We start from the raw sequence: 18,357 nt of genomic DNA on the forward strand, positions 1-18,357 counted from the left end.
AAATAGTACAGATGCTTTCTCGTGATTCACATGCATTCTTTGGCCCAGTAACCCATTTAGCAAATCACGCTCATCTGTGATAAGCTACTGTTAGCGGATTTGAAGAGAGTAAGAACACCAATACCACCACCACCAACTATTAGGCCAAGTTCGGCAGAGTGAACTAGCCAGGTTTATCATGTGATTAAAGCAAAAAAACAGGCCCTTTAAATGTAACATGTTGCTCTCACATCTCACCATAAGATCTGAAATCACACTGAATTGATTCAATAAGAAATTTGAAGAAAAAGAGTAAGAAATGAATATAAACTTCGGTAACTAAATAATCTATAATAAATAATAATACATGTCATTCAAATAGCACTTAGTTGACAATTATCATTCATAATTATCACACTTTGAAGTAAAACCAGAAAACGCTATCTAGTAACAAGTACAACTAAAACACGTCCCCACCTACGGCAGCAGCAGCTTTGATCTTCTTCCTGACGTATGTGTGGCTTGCTGGGTTATCACCCACTAAAATGATACTGAGGTGAGGTCTTCCATTCCCAAGAGAAATCCAAGATTCCACACCTCGCTGTATTTCTTTCTGGATTTGTTTGGCCATTTCAGTTCCTGAGATAATAATTGCATCATGTCTGTGGAAAACAAAGGAATAAAGGTAGTACTAAAAAGGCAATAAGGAATATTCAACCACATAAATTTAAAGTACAAGAGTGAACAAAACATTTATGATTCCCCAAGTGAGCAACTAAAATTTGATTTCTTTCAGGTATATTTGACACTCATTCTTCAGGTTCAAAAATATATTTATAATTTTTTAAAGGAGTCCAACTCTGCTTTTTAGTTCTGCATTACAATCTATCTATAGTATACATAACTTTTACATATATATATTTCAATTATCAAACCACATACTAAAGTTCTAGAATATTGGCTCTATAATATTGGCTGTATTAAAAGCTCTGCCATTTTTTTCAGAAGAGACAGATCAGCACAGTCTAGTTAAAACTAGCACCCATCTTCAAAGCTCCAGGCCATGGTGTATATACGTGGCCCCATAGCCTTTTGACCCAAAGGCAAAGTCAGTTCACTCTTAATAGAATATCCTGTACAAGACCCTGAAGTCATGAGCTCCGTACTACACAACTCTTCTCACTTACCAAAGGAAAAATTTTATCCCTCAGCTCCAGGACAAGGACAACTATGATGACAGCTGCCAGTCTTGCCATGCTTGTCATTGATTACTGTGGGGACCAGGCCAGTAAGTAAGGCTCAGTTGCCCCCCTACCCAAACACCCACACCATGGCATCATTTCTAATAGAAAAACTGCACAAAACATTACTTCCTGGCAGTTTTTAAGTGCTTAAGTAGGTAAGAAGTACTATACTTTGATAGATGACATTAACTCTCTCTGGAAAGGCACAAAAAATGCCTTATGGGAAGGTTTTCCTGCTCTCCATGATCTCAAACTTAAAAGTGGTGAATTAATATTGCTCCTACTGCATGTTTAGTTTTTAAAGGTACCTGATAAAGTAAAAGATGGCTCCTTCTTCCTGGGGCCCCTGTCCTTTCACTATTGAAAGGCCTGGTGAACGCATGATCTATAGCACATGAATATTACACAAAATATCAAAAGCAGGTCAATGAATATTGTGAAGGAGAAGAAAAGGAGCAAAGAAAAACCTTACAGCAACTTAATTTTTTCAAGCACCTGTACATTTTCTATGTTCTAGTGAGAGCCGTCATCATGAATATCAGCCAGCACAAACAAAATGCAAACTTGCTGCCCCTTCCAAATAAGTCAACCCCCTCTCTAATAGGTTGATGTACACATACATAGACCAGATCAAGAATATTCCATATCAACCTGGCACCAGTGGTCCACAGAGTTCATCCAGATTCAAACAATTTTGATGTAAACAATATTCTGCTAAGAAGTGATTCTGAAATATGGTCTATGGATACATACGTCAAAACTGCCTGGGAACCTTACTGAACTTGCATATTCCTAGACCCCAAGACCACACCCATGATTTGGAATCCCTGGGAGAGGGGAGAGAGCCTGGGAATCTGCACATCTAACGGGTCCCCACAGGTATTCTTGCGCATGATCGTGTTTGAAAACCACTTCTTCAGTTCAACACAAAAGTATATTTCAATAATAATCATAACCATGGGTAAACAATTAACTGAGCAAATACACACTGGTTAGATAATACAATTATAAGTAAACTCTACTTTTGATTCTAATTTTGTCCACTTTCAAGACATGGAAGGTCATGGTAAATGCAGTGTATCAATCTTGCTCCACTGTCTTAATTTTGTAATAGTTTTATTACAGTATAATTGATATACAATAAACTGCATATATTTAAAGCGAAAAGTTCGACGTTTTAGTATATGTGTATATCTGAGAAACCATCACCACAATCAAGAAAATGAAAATATCCATCCCCCTCAGAAGTTTCCTGGTAACCCTTTGTAATCTCACCATTCTATCTGTCCCTGCCATGCCTCCAGACAACACTGGTCTGCTTTCCGTCACTATATATTAGTTGGCATTATCACGAGTTTTATAAAAATGGAATCACGCACTATATGCTCCTTCTCATCTGGCTACTTTCACTTAGCATAATTACAATTCATTCATGCTGTTGTATGTATCAACAGTGCATCTCCTTTTATTGCTGAGAAGTTTTCCATTGTAAGGATATATCAAATTGTGTATATCCATTTAATTGTTGATGGATATACGTGTGTTGTTTCCAGTTTTTAGTCATGACAAATAAAGCTGCTACAATCATTCATGTACAAGTCACTGTATGCACATATACTTTCATGTCTCGAGCAAATATCTAGGACTAGAATGGCTGGATCATATGGTATATGTTTAAATGTGTAAGAAACTGTCAATCCGCTTTCCAAACTGGTTGTACCATTCTACATTTATGCAAGAAGTATATGTGAGTTCCAGTTGTTCCACATACTTGCTATCCCTTGATATGGTCGGTCTTTTAAATTTTAGATATTCTAGTGGATATATGATAGTATCTGACTGTGCTTTTAATTTGCATTCCCCTAATGAATGATGATGTTGAGCATTTTTTTTTCATGTGCATATTTTTTTCATATGCCTATCTTCTTTGGTGAATTGTGTAATTTAATTTTTTGCCCTTTGTTTAATAGGTCATTTCCTTATTGAGTTTTGAGAGTTCTTCATATATCCTAGATTCAAGTCCTTTATCAGATACATAATTTGAAATACTTTCTCCAAATCTATGCTTTGCCTTTTCATTCTCTTAACTGTGTCTTTGTATGATAAGTTCTCAATTTTGATGTATTTTAATCAATTTTCCATTTATGGATCATGCTTGTGGTATTGTGCGTAAGAAATATTTGCTTAACTCAAGGTAACAAAGGTTTTCTCCCATGTTTCCTTCTAGAAGTTTTATGGGTTTAGGTTATGCATTTAGTTTTATGGCTTAGTTCTATCTTAGTTTGAAGAGACTTTATATCAGGATACTGCTGAATGCTTTTTCTGTGTCAATGGAGATGATCATATGATCAAATGGTTTTTTTGGTTTTAGACTCTTTTCAAATGTTAAACCAACCTTGCATTCCTGGGATAAACCTCCCACATATCCTTTCCAGATATTGTGGATTTCATCAATTTTTAAAATTTTTTTTGCAGCTATGTACCTGGCAGATATTTGTAGCTTCCTTTTCTTGTACTGTCTTTGTATGGTTTGGGTATATGGTTACTGCCCTCATAGAATGAGTTAGGAAGTATCCCATCCTCTTCCCATTGCCAGAAGAGTTTGTATAGAATCGGTATTATTTCTTCCTTAAATGTTTGTAGAATTCACTTGTGAAGCCATCTGATCCTGGAGCTTTCTTTGTGGTGAGGTTTAAAACTCCAAATTTAATTTTTTTTAATACAAAGAGGGCTCTTCAGGTTACCTAGCATTTCTTGAGTGAGCTTTTGTAATTTGTGTCTTTGTACCTTCTAATGATTAGTACATAATTATTAGACTAAATCAAGTTAAGATAAAATACATTCACTTTTGAGTTTAAATTTTATTTTTCAGGATTAAATAATGAACTGTTTTCACTATCTACTTTGAATTCCTGTTGCTCATTTGTTATTGATTCATTTAAGTGGACTTTTAATACTAAGAAAACAAGGACCTCCTATGTTAACAAGTACTAAGGGCTGCAGATATGGCAAACAATTTCAGGTAGTAAAAAAAAAAATACTTTCCAAAAATTAAATTGTGTCAGCAATATTCAGATAGGTAAAATACTCTGCTATAGAAGCAAGTTTATCTGCTAATAGACTAGAAGTCACTCTTATAGTAAAGAACATACATTTGTATTTTAAAATATAAAACCATCTGAGCTCCAAGTTGCATTCTATAGCATATGAATAGCAATACAGCTGCTTACATGTTTTATTAGCTGATTCTCTGTTAAACACAATGATTTAGTCATAAGTTATTGTGAAACTGGCAACAACTGAACATAATCCAGGATAATTATGGCCTAGATACTACAAGCTGTGTGACCCTGAGAATGTCAGATGACAATGGCATAAACTGATTCCTGACTTCCAAAAAGACAATCTACCTACAGATTAAACCTGACTGCACATTTTTTGTTGGGGTCTGAGGTGACAGGGCTTACTTTACATTATAGTACCGATGTGCTAATTCAGCTTGCTAATTATAGCTGACATGATATGGCCTGGCCTAGTTGGTATTTATGGGTAAACACCCAAAAGACTGCCACCCAATTATGAATAGGGACTTAGAGCATTTTCAGTAGCAGCTGGCCCATCCCACTGATTCCCTCAGTCACTGCAGAGCCCCAGCAAGGCCGGCTCTATGGGAGACACAATATAAGGATAAATGAAGCAACCCGCACTTAGTGGAGGCCCAATGGGAGAATGCCTGTATCAGTCCATATGCTGGAAGAAATGGTAAACACACACATTAATAGCTCATATAGACTTCAGTGAATAAAGAAATGAGGTTTTTTTCAACATGCATATTGTTGAAAAATGTTACATATCAGCAACCACTCAAATGTTCAGCCACAGAAGCACACAACTCCTAAGAATTCACCCTGGCTCAAGTCTCGATCTCTGCCAGTCCATTTTCCACACTGCAGCCAGAGTGATTTTCCAAATGGAATCATATCAGTTCCCTTGTTAAAACTGCACTACATGTCCAGTTTTTATTAATTTAATAAATACATATTTAAAACCATTTATGTGCCAGGCAGTATTCTATGATATTTAACATATCATGTGTGAAACATGGAAAAAAAAAAAAAGGCACATCTGGAGGCCACAGTTACCATTTTACATAGGTTGGTTAAGGTGTCACTTCTCTGATTAATCGAGTAACATCTGAGCATAAATGAAGGAAATGAAGGAATATGTTATGTGGTTATCTGGAGAAAAGAATTTAGGCTAAGGAAAATACACCGCAAGTACAAAGAACGTTAGGCAAGAATGTGCCTGGTATGTTTGATGAATAGAAAGGCCAGTGGCTACAGTAGAAAGAACAAATGGACCAGAACAGGACATAAAGTCAGAGAAGTAGTGTGACATCAGATCACATAGGGTCCTACAGGCATTCAGAAGGACGTTGGCTTTTATTATGAGAAAGAAAGCCATTTAGAAATTTTGACCTGATTTTCATTATTCAGTGATAACTGGTTAAAATGTGGAGGAGCGACTATGTATGGGAGGAAGGGGCAAGTGGGGACACCAGTTAAGAGGCTAGTGTGGTATCCCAGGCAAGAGATGAGGGTGGCTTGGGCAAGGTGGGTAGCAGTGGAGATGCTAAGTAGTCTGATTCTGAATATATCTGGAGGGTGGAGCCACTGGAATTTACTGAGATTGGGTATAGGGTGTGAGAAAAAGAAGTCAAATATGACTCCCAAATTTTTGACATGAAAAACTAAGGAAAGGAAGTTTTAACTCAAATCCAAACATCCTGCAGCTTACACGCCCCTGCATGAGCTTTCTTTAGCTTCCCTGTGCTCACCAAGTCCCACACTACACATAGCTGCATTTAAATTTATCACCTGTGCTAGGTTCTCACTTCTGGGCCTTCACATACACTATTCCCTCGATCTGAAACACTCTTCATCCTCCTTCTCACTTCTCTAACATCCCTACCAAATCTGTTCCTCCTTCACTCCCACACAGTCCTCAACTCTCAGCTTGGAAAGGACTCTGGGAAAGGACTCTGATCCCTTCAACCTGGGGATCTGCCTCTTATATGAGTGCCCACAGCACCCAGCTTTTACCCTCATGTAGTATCTTAAGGCCTTGTTAAAATTACTGTCTCCCCCACTATACTCTAAGCTGTGTAGGACAGGAAGCTTATATTTACAATGACATCCTTAATACCTAAGAGTATTTTGCACATTGTGTTTATCAAATATTTGTGGAATTATCGGAGTTAAACTGTTTATTGTATTATAATTTGTTGGAATTACTATGCAGCCACTGAAAATAATAATTATAAAAATAGCAATATGTGAAAATGCTCATTGCATAAAATTAAGTGAAGAAATTAAATGAAAAATTGTAGGTACATAACTGTAACTTAAAATGTGCATGCATATAGCTAAAGATTAAAAAGAAATATAAATAAAATAAAATGGTGAGATAGGTTAGTATTCTGGATATTTGTCTTTCTATCTTAGAATATTTTAAAGCACTATCAAAACAGATCTTGAATTATATTAAAAGTGAGTAGATGCAAAATATGTATAAAACACATGAAAAGAAAAAATAATAGTAAAATTAACAAACTTACCACCCAGTTTAAGAAAGATATTACCATTGTCATTGAAATTGTCTTTGTAATCCTCCTCTACCAAAATCTGATCCTCTCCCATTAAGTTAAACACAATCCTGAAATTTGGGTTTATAATTGCATTGCTTTCCTTTCCATTCCTTTATCATTTAACCTAATGTTTATATCTATAAATATTAAAAATATAATAATATACATTATTTATAATAAATGTAATAATATACATATGTATACTATATATAGTAATGTATTATATGATATATATCACATTTACATATGATATAAATATAAAATAACATGCAATATTATAATATTTCTCTAAGGTTTACAGCCAGGGATGGAATTGCTATATTATAAGATACATTTACGTGTGTTCAATTTATGCCAACCTGTTTCCAAAGTGGTTGCACTAATTTATAAGTCCACCAGTAGTGTTTAAGAATTTCTATTGCTCTACTTCCTTGATATTGTCAAAGTTTTTAAATTAACCAATTAGCTAAACGTCATTTTGTTGTGGTTTTACTATGCATTTCCCTAATTACTAGAGGTTGGATGTCTTATAGGTTAATTGGCCATTTGGAGTTCCTCTTCTATGGGATGCCTGTTCCTCTTCATTGAACATTTTTCTAATGGATTATTAACTTGTGCCTAATTTTTAGTAGTTATTTATGCATTCTGAACACTAATCTTGTATCAAGTATACCTATGTATCAAGTATCACCTGTATGTGGCTTGTGTTTTCACTTATTATATGGTTACTTTTGATGAAAAGTTCTTAATTCTAATATGAAAACCATCTTTGCCTCTAGAGTTTGTACTTTTGTCTCTTAAGAAAACCTTCATCTCTGACAAAATTTCTTTTACAGAACACAACAGTACTCACAGTTGATGAGACAGACTGGCTAAGGAACTGCCAGGAACTTTTTTTTTTTTTTTTTTGTGGTATGCGTGCCTCTCACTGTTGTGGCCTCTCCCGTTGCGGAGCACAGGCTCCAGACGCACAGGTTCAGCAGCCATGGTTCACAGGCCCAGCCACTCGCGGTATGTGGGATCTTCCCGAACCGGGGCACGAACCCGTGTCCCCTGCATCGGCAGGCGGACTCTCAACCACTGTGCCACCAGGGAAGCCCTGCCAGGAACTTTTTGAGGCTCTCTACAGGCTAGATCTAAAAATCTCACAGGGTTTAACAAAAAGATCTAAAAAGTGGTTCTGCCAAGCCTCAGTTAAGAACCACTGATTTATGCCCCCATCATTCTCAAAGCAGGAATCTCCACTCTAGTATTCTTTTTTTTTTTTTTTGTGGTACGCGGGCCTCTCACCGTTGCGGCCTGTCCTGTCGTGGAGCACAGGCTCCGGACGTGCAGGCTGAGCGGCCATGGCCCACAGGCCCAGCCGCCCCGCGGCATGTGGGATCCTCCCGGACCGGGGCACGAACCCGCGTCCCCTGCATCGGCAGGCGGACTCTCAACCACTGCGCCACCAGGGAAGCCCCACACTCTAGCATTCTTGATAGGTGGTCAGCTACTTTCAATATAAAGAAACCTATGAAGCATATGTGCTTGAAACTGGTCATGGAGCAAGATATCCATAATTGTATGCAAACAAGCTATAATCTACCAACTAAAGTATAAATTGATAAATTTAAAAATATTGTACACATAAACTCACTTATTGTAACTAAATTACAAAGCTATTGTGAAGTTTATATTGAACACAAAAACTTGAATGTACTCTCTCTTCATTGCCTACATCAGATTTTAGAAATAAGTGTTTAAAAATCTATTTTGTAAATGAGCCAAAAAGACCTAAAAGTGTTGCATTTTTTTCAAACTCTGTTGGAAATTGTTAACATATTCAAAAAATAGGCCAAGACATGGTGGGGGGGGCTTCAGATTTGAAACTTTTAGTGAATTGCAAATACTGAAACCAAAGCTTACAAACAGAAATGCACCCCTTCAAAAGCAAGGGAAGTACTGAGCTAATTAAACAATGATGCCTCAAACAATATACAAGCAATTTTGAAGTTCTATTGTTGTGGGTTGAATTGTGTCCCCAAAAAGATATGTTCAAATCCTAATCCCTGGTACCTGTGGCTGTGACCTTATTTGGAAATAAGGTATTTGCTGATGTAATTATGATGTAGATAAAGTCATACTGGAGTGGAGTGGACCATAAATCCAATATGACTGCTGTCCTTAGAAGAAGAGAAGACAGAACTCCACGTGAAGACACAGAGGCAAGATGGCCATATGACCACAGAGGCAGAGTTGGGGTTATGCAGCTATAAGTGAAGGAAAACCAAGGATTGCCAGCAACAAGACGCTAGGAGAGCATGGCTCTGCAGATTCCTTGATTTCAGACTTCTAGCCTCCACGGGTGTGAGGATAAGTTTCTGTTGCTTTAAACTGATGGGGTCGCGAGCCACAACTACTGAGCCCGCGGTGCCTAGAGCCCGTGCTCCACAACAAGAGAAGCCACTGCAATGAGAAGCCCACGCACCGCAACGAAGAGTAGCCCCCACTCGCAGCAACCAGAGAAAGCCCGCACACAGCAACGAAGACCCAATGCAGCCAAAAAATAAATTTAATTAATTAATTAATTAATTAAACTGATGGGGTTCAGGGCAAGCTGCCCCAAGTTGTGCCACTCTGGCATGCAGATTATTTCCAGCTGAAAATAACCAAGGCCTAATACACTCCAGAAGAAACCTCTGAACTTCCCCCTAAATGCCCAAAAGAACTTAAGATAGAAGGCTGGTTCCAGGAAGGAGCTATCACAACAGATAACCATTCTAAAGTATGAACTAGGTGTGGTAGACAAGCAGGAACCTAGCAAGGCCTGTTTTTGATCAAAGTCCTCTCTGAGTCCCACTGTCTCTAGATGATTCACCGAACATTAACTCTTTTCATCTTCCTGTGAATTACCTTACTTTTAAGTCCCAGACCCTTACCTTCTTCTCCTTAGTCCAGAATAACATATATAACTCATCTTGCCTTACTATCTTTGGAATTCTTCATGTTTATGTGAATTCCCTTATGTACTTAATAAATTTGGTTTTCTCTGGTTAATCTGCTTATGTCATTTTAATTGCCAGCTAAAAGAACTAAGAGGAAAAAAAGGGGAGTATCCCCTCCTTCACAAAGCCATCTAGTTTGTGGTACTTTATGACAGACTTAGTAAACAAATACATCTATAATCCCAATTTAAAATATCCCAATTTGTGGGAAGAACTTTTGATGACTCTCCTATTTTTCCCTGAATAAATTTATATTTTGTAATGTAATAGAACATAATTGAGAAGACCTATCATTTTACTGCATCTAAATATGGCAAAATATTTTAAAAATCATAAATAGATACAACTTATTTGATGACTTTTATCTTAAATATTTGTCAAAGAAAGGTACTTTGAAATGAGACATGAAAATAGCACTTGTGAAAATATTTAGGCTGAAACATCTTCATGAAAAAAACTAGAACTGAGACTATGTTCAATTTAGAAGAGTTTGCTCTGAGTTTACCAGGTGCTTTAGCATCTGTAGAGAAAGTATTTTTAAAACTAAAAATACTACTGTCTAAAGAAAAGAGTAATTTGCAACTTATAAGAAAACACAGAAAATTTAATTTTTTAAATTAAGCATAAGTTTGGGTTTTTTTCCAGAAAATTATCAGTATCAAGGCATTAAATGAAGATATGGCTAAGAAACTGATTCAAGTTCAGTTGCCCTTGAACAACATGGGTTTGAACAGTATGGGTCCACTTATACATAGATTTTTCTTATTAACTGGGTACCGTAGTACAACACGATTCTCAGTTGGTTGAAACTGAGAAGGCAGAACTGCAAATACAGAGGGCCACCTGTGAAGATTTTTAACTCTCTGGAGGGTCAGCATCCCGAACCCCTGCATTGTTCAAGGGTCAACTGTATGTATATGTACCAAGAATGGGTCATATGTTAAAAGTTAACAGTCGCATAATTAACATAAAAATGTAAATGTGTTAATATAAAATTCATATTAAAAATTTTAATTGTTTTAATGTATAAGGGTATAAATTATATTTTAAAATGTTAATTTTGAAAATAGTTTTCAATAGAACTCTTATAGGACGATAATATAAGTCAATAAATAGTCTAAATATGTAATTTTCATTACTTTAATGGGGTTTTTCTACTCTTAAAAATGTGGTTTCATCAAAAAATTATATACTGACATTGCCATTAATACACACCAAAAGTGAAGTCAATTTGACCCCTTAGATATCTTTCACACAATGCACCCTGTCATTACTTGCTCAGGTGACATCTCCTGCAAAGGCAGAAATGTTGCAAGTCACCCCCAAAGAAGGCAGAACAAGGAGCTCTCCCTTTCAGCACTTTATTCTCCCCTCCATTTCTGGGCTAGCACTAAATATGGCTTCATTAGGAAAGAATAAATCATAATGAAGGGGCTAGGGAGGAGAGTTAGCAGTAGAGCAGCACAATGCAGTACAAATTACTCACCCAAAGACAGTAGTACCGAGTGTCAGCCCTGGTTCACCCTTAGCAGCTATAATGAAGTTGGACAAGTCTCCTAACTGCTTTCAAAGGCATGCAATTTCCTCATCTATATAATGGGAATGGTTGGCTACGAGTTGATTGGCTGATTTGTAAAAATGGCTCTCCTAGTTTCTGTTAAGTAACAGATGGAGACATATTCAGAGAACCAGAAGTAATATGCCATCAACATTTAGTGCTGTTTCTATGGGCTTATTTACCTATTTACTTTCCAGAAAATAAACTGCAACCATCCAACTGGAATCTACAGTTCCAAGAATTAATTAAATTTGTAATTCCTAGAATTAAATGAAGTTAATTTAGTTTAACTAACTAAAACAAAGTAGTAAACAGGAGGAAAAAAATCACTACTTTTCTTGTGTATCTAAATACTCCTTCACAAAACAGTAAAATAACAAAATCTGCTCAAGATCAACGGTGTATTTAATTTGTATACTTCACATCTTGCTTCTGCATCTATGTTTCAATCTCATTTTCAACCACAACTTTAATTAGAGATGCAATAAACTGTTTTATGATCTATAAAGATGAAAAAGCCAAATACAGTCATTAGCAATTCAAATATCTCTGCAAGTCCTTAGCATAGTTTAATCGCTTTGTATCTTAGAGCATAATTTTAAGATTTTGAGTTCAAATTAACTATACAATAGAAATGAAACAAACTCAAGGGAACCAGGGCAAAATTACATATGGAATAAAACCAACCAATCAGTAGTACTAGGGAGCTATTCAAAGTAAGTGAATTTTTTTTAAAGTAAATTAATACTTAGAAGTGTTAAGTTTATGGCCTTTTAAAAACATTTCATTTCACATCCTAGATACTATCTTACACCGTGAAGTAATTTTATCAGAAATTATACTTTTATAAGTCAAAAAAAGTAAAGCAAGTTCTTTTCACGATGTGTGATTCTGTTATTCAATTTTGTAAGTTAACTCTTTCAGGACCCTAACCTGTAACTTAGAACATAAGCAGCAACCTAAACATCCATGATTTTTGCAGAAAACATCTTAGATGCTAAAGTTTGTACCACGAGAACCCTTGGGCAGTCTGTTGAATCCGATGTACATCTTCTCAGAACAATCTTTTTTAAATGTTTAACATAAAATACACAGGTTTACAAGGAAACCAATTTTATTAAAATATTGTTATCACTTTTTTTTAAAGGTTAAATAAAAGGATCTAGTGGCAAGTCTAATTACTACCATAATATCAAAGTAGTGGTGAGTGTATATGATGTTTTGAGATCTCTGCATCAACTGTTATTAAAATATCTATGTTTTCACTGGCAATATCATAAGTACTACTAATATTACTGTGGTTTAAGGCCAACATTCAACATTGAAGAAAATGCTAAGTTTATTAGAGGTCAGTGACCTCCCATCTAAGTTTAGGGATCCCCTAAATTCTATCCATTAAGTCCCAGGCTAAGAGACCCTCTGTATTAAGGAAATCTAACTAGATAATTTTAAGATTTATATGCAAAATCAGTTTTCTTGATTCACAAAAGTTCTACAGGATTTAATAAGAGTTTTCAGAAAGAGGAAAAGCAAGAGGGAGATATGTCAACAATTATAAATTGCTTGTAGAGTAAAGCACTGGATAGATCAGGCAGGTTCAAATCCTGTCTTCACCATTTATTTATTGTGTTATCTTGGACAAGTTATTTAATGTTCCCTTAAATATTAATAAGAATTTATTTTTCAACAATACAACTGGATTATTCAAAGGCAAGATGATATTCATTGCAGAGTTAATGATAAAGAGCTGAAGTGGGAAGAGGAAACATATATTTTAAACTATAATATGCCCTCACTTTAGAATTATGAATCTTTGAATAGTCTCTTGGCTCTAGGCACATTCTTTAATGAAAGTAATTATAGAAACCCAAGTAGAGTTCAGATCATTAAGTGAACAAACCTGACTGGTATGATGTTGACAAGAACATGACCTGAATCTGAGAGTAAATTATTTCATGTTTCAAGGACTAGACAGTAAACAACAGCAAGATGGTTAGGTAAGTTAATGGCCACTTGACTTAATATGATGCAGCCAATAAAATGTTAACAAAAACAATGGCAAGGGCTTCCCTGGTGGCGCAGTGGTTGAGAGTCCGCTTGCCGATGCAGGGGACACGGGTTCGTGCCCGGTCCGGGAAGATCCCACATGCCGCGGAGCGGCTGGGCCCGTGAGCCACGGCCGCTGAGCCTGCGCGTCCGGAGCCTGTGCTCCGCAACGGGAGAGGCCATAACAGTGAGAGGCCCGCGTACCGCAAAAAAAAAAAAAAAAAAAAAAAAAACAATGGCAACACAGAAAATGCATATGATGTAATATTAAGTGGAAGAGCTGGATAAGCCTTCTTGGATACTATCCAACCCTGGGTTCTCCTTTGATGCTAATTTAGGTTTGGATTATATTCCATACACAAATTAGGTGGGGTTTTTCTGGTCCAAATTGCACTTCTTAATAGTAAAACTCACTTATTACTAATCATTGATTTATCCTAAATTAATCATTGACAGTTCAGATTTCACCCAAGCTCCTATGTCTTTAAGCATCCTTTCACAACTTAATCGCCCCTAAGCCAAACTATTTTAAAAAATCTTCATTGAGCTCCATTGAATTCCATTAAGAGTATGTAACCATGGAAGATAATCTGGTGGGTTTCTTTCCTGCTATTTTTATCATCCCATCAGGGTATTAACATGAAAGGATAATATAACTTCAAAACATGTGAAAAACAAAGATATGGGTCATTAAAGAAACTTCTAAATTACTACTAAAACCATGACTGAGTAACAAGATCTGAGATTAGTATTAGTCTCCTTTGTTCATCTATTGATCCATTTTAATCAGAAAACTTGATTTTGGAGACATTACGTTAGAACACATTATCTCTGAACAGCTGGGACACAGACATAAAACTAATATATAAGACACTAAATGGTGAAACTTTTAGTTCTAAATTTAAAATGACAAAAGAACTGCTTAGAAATAAAACTATCATATCTCATTTTCATTAGAATAGGTAAGGCATTAAGATAGGAAAATCACACTATATTTGCCAGCAAAATAAAATATGCCTTTGAGAAACTGCCTTTGCTAGTCACTGGGACTAACTTTATCTTCGTTGATATAATGCTAAAGAAAATCAGCTTTACTAATGGTCCTAACTGGAGTCTGGGTCCTTCGAGCTTCACATGAGAATAAAAGGATCTTTAAACCAAATAATTATATAGCAGAGAGAGAAACTGAGTAAGTACTAGAGGAGAGAGTCTGAAGAAAAATGAACAGCCTTATAAATAAAATTTGTCTTTTTAAAATTATTAAACTATCCACTCCACAAGACATTATTATTTAAATAACATAAACCGCTTATCTCTTACTAGCTCCAAAAATTTAGTTTTTTAAAATGCTGGCCTAGCTGCAAAAATGATAAAGCCATTGGCAGTGAGACACGAAGAAAAGGTGAGGCTTCCAAAAACAGCTGTAGGTCAGTACACAAAATTTTGCAAATGCTGAAAGGAATCATAGTAAGACAGGGAAAAAAGGGGAAATCTGCCAAGTTAATTTTTTTGGAATACTGAGCAATAGCATAAATATGGAACAAATGCTTGGGATATCCATTTAGTTACTAAAAATGAGTTCAGGCAGTAAAGCAGCATTTAGGGAAGTCCCCGCTGTAGAACACCTGCAAATCTGATTTGAGCATAGCATTAATGTACAAAGTTTGTTAACCTTGCCTCCAAAAGGGACAGACTGCTGCCCAGCTCAAAACACTGAAAAACACAGGGCCGGACTCATGCGATGTTTACAACCCAAGTACATTTTGATTTGTAAACTCCTCACACAGTGAGGCAAAACTGGAAAATTTAATCATCAAGAATTTTTTATTTGTAACTTTTTGGCTGTTTAGGTAATTCATTTTAAGAAACAATAAGCTGCAACAAATAGAAGGGCTATTTATTTGACATTAAATATATTTTAATGTCATGAGTAAATGACATTTTTTCATGAGTAAATGGGAAAAAAAACTCACGGCAAATTTTAAAGGGAAACCATTGAGATATAAATATTCTCAAGGTTTTGTAACTTTCAAATTCTGTCAAACATTATTTCTTGAAATTCTGCTTATTTAAAAAGAAACTTCTCTACTAAAAAAGTATTTATATATTCCATTACTACAGGTGTCTAATTAGCCAAAAATATAAAAAACAATCAAAAATACTTTTTCATTTTTCATTTAAGGCTCTGTACCAGAAACTGGTAATAAATCTGTTAATTGAGAACAGTCAATATCATTGTGGAAAGAGTTTATCAAACTCAAAGACACTTTTCAGAAAGAATAACACTAAGGCTCAAATTTTAAGTCAATAGGATGATGTCAGACTTAAACCACATTCACTATGAAGAACTAGACAACTAATGAGTCACTACATATTAAAAGAGATGACTGAGGATGGGGACAAGTGGGGAGGCAGACAGTGGCGACCTCTGGAACATGGAATCTCTTCTCTCTGCTGGTCCTAGAAGAGAAAAGAGACACCAATGAGCATCGACACACTGTCTGCATTCCTCCCCACCCGAGACCCACCAGTCCACAGGTGTTTCTCAATCTTACAGCCAACCTCACCTTCATATATGGTACTCAGTGCCAAGAAGATGTCAAAAACAGCACCCTATCCTAACCTAATTAGTACTGCCTTGAAAAAATTAAAACCTATCAAAGGTATTATTTATTTTTATACAGGTATAATCTGCATCAAATGGAGCTGAAAGCAGCTGGGTTGAAAGCAATACTTCTTTATATTAAAATAGCTTTCCAAAATTATTGCACTCAATTACTTTAAATTATAGAGGTCATTAATTCAATTTTAAAAGATCTCAATTATCCGTATGTGTGGCACATGTGTGTAGCAAGTGGCTTCAATAAGATGCTGGGGTTTTAACTGTCGTGGCTCTCATTCAATGTCCTTGGAGAAGATAGGGTGATGAGGTTGTCTAGTTACATTAGCTGACAAAGGGAAATTAACCAAGTCATACAATTTGTAAAAGGTTACCTTCCCTCTGGAAAGAACCCGTAAAATAACTGAAATTCCAAAAATAGTTATCTAAAAAAGGTGACTAGAGTGTATAATTCCTTCAAACTTGTAATACAAATAGGATTCTACAGAATCTGCTTTTCCTAGGTTGTAGAGTCGATAATTCCAAACCAACTGGCAACTTTTTTCAGACACCATGAGAGCTTCCACAATCAGAACTCTGAGTCACTGGTATTTTTTCACATATCCTCGTAGAGGACAAGTAGTCCACAGAAACCTCGTCCAAAGTAAACCCGATAGGGAATATTTTTTAAAATTTCAGTCACTCAAGACTAAGGTCCAAATATACAATGAAGAGTTAATCAATTTAAGTTAAAACAGCAGTAGCTATGTTTCCACATTGCCGATCTTTACTTTCTTCCAGGTACAGTGCTGGGCACTGGGGATACAAAAAGACGAGTAAGACACAATCTCTGGTCACATGAAACCACAGTGAAAGCACGTTACTGGAAGCCCTTAAAGTCTGAAAACAGAATCTCTTCTGGACTCACTGGCTCTGGGTCAAGGGAATATATTTTTAGCTTCTTAGATTTGAGTTTGTAGCTACCAGTAGATGACGGACGGGTGAAGTGTTCCTGGGCACTATTTGTGCAGAAGAGTTAAACCCATACTCACAATCTGCCAGCCAGCAACAAGGTCCAAAGAGATGCAGTGAATCTAAGACTGAGCACGTGAATCTAAGACTGAGCACGTCAATCTAAGACTACAGAGATTCGAGAAGCGCCATACAGAAAAAGACTGAGAAGTCAAGATTAATGCCTTATTTTGTGAAATCATTAAGAATTTTAGAGCTGGAAAAGACCTCAGTATTACCACCAACAAAGAAAGTCAGAAACTCAAGCACTACTGAACCATCTGGTCATCGCCCACTCCTTTGTTTACGAAACACAACAATAACCCAAACCAAAACAAACGCTTCAAACAAGCAGACCACGTGTTTCTAGGGCCTCTCTCCTCTGGGCCTCAAAGGTCTTCCTCAGTCACTCAACCGCACCTGCTGCAGTTCCAGGGAGCGCAGAGCACGTCCAAGTTGCCTGACGTGAGGACTACGCTACCCGCCCGCAGCCAAGTTCGGGGCCAAGGCCGGCCTAGCCCCCAGCCCCGCCGCGCCGCACGGCTGCCCGGAGCCTCCGGCCTCACGCGTTAGGGCCTCGCCCGCGCCAGCGGCCGCCGCCCCTCCCACAGCCAGCGGCTTCGCACCCGGGAGCGCCCTGACCCGAGGAGGTCGAGCGTCCGGGAGCGCTCGTACCTCAAGCCGCTGCTCCGAAAGCCCCGGAACGCGCGCCCGGCCGTTCCCGGCGCCGCCAAGAGCGACGCCGCGCTCCGGCCCAACGCCGACACTCGGCCAAGGCGGCCGCGGAGCAGCCAGAAGGCGCGGGCCGACACTGTCATGGCCGCGAATCCCGGCTCCAGAACAGGGGCGCCACCTCCCGCCGCTCCGGTCCTCGCAGCTGCAGGCCGGGCTCTGCCCCGACCGGGCTCGGCGGGAGAGCGAGTCCCTCCAGCCGAGGGTTCCCGAGGGCACCACGCACGGGTGGGGCCCGGAGCCGAGTGAGGGCTGGAGGCGGGGCCGAAGGAATCCCTGGACCGTCAGGGGGCGGGGCCAGGACGCAATCCCTAAGCTGAGAAGAGTACTGGCAGGTGGGTCTAGAGACTGTTGGCTTGCGATGTCGCCTGCGGCGACTAGGCTTCTCACCCACTGGGCACGCTGCTGATGTACCCATAGCGAGGACACAGGGAAAGCGTCTAATCAGTTCAAGCAGCATTCCCCCTTTCTCCCAAACCAGAGCTCCGCCCCACAATCGGCTACCTGGAATTTCATTAAAAGCAAGAAGGGTGTTACAGGTTCTCTGTTTCCCT

The 18,357-nt window shown here is 37.8% G+C and overlaps 1 protein-coding gene across 4 annotated transcripts in view; it reads right to left on the minus strand.

The window, feature by feature from the left end:
* Positions 1 to 18,009, minus strand: part of MTHFD2L (methylenetetrahydrofolate dehydrogenase (NADP+ dependent) 2 like) — a 139,960-nt gene extending 121,951 nt beyond the window's left edge. For 2 of the 4 annotated variants that reach the window (XM_082653251.1, XM_082653252.1), the window contains exon 1: positions 457 to 706. In XM_082653251.1, coding sequence (XP_082509377.1) covers positions 457 to 610 — 154 coding nt within the window. In that variant the 5' untranslated portion in view covers positions 611 to 706. Of the gene's footprint in view, positions 1 to 456; positions 707 to 15,620; positions 15,922 to 17,746 lie in introns of those variants that run through there. The other 2 variants (XM_082653254.1, XM_082653253.1) reach the window with 2 other exon arrangements.
* Positions 18,010 to 18,357: the final 348 nt, after the last annotated feature.

Source organism: Grampus griseus (genome assembly GCF_964374135.1).
Source record: "Grampus griseus genome assembly, chromosome: 4".
NCBI lineage: Eukaryota > Metazoa > Chordata > Mammalia > Artiodactyla > Delphinidae > Grampus > Grampus griseus.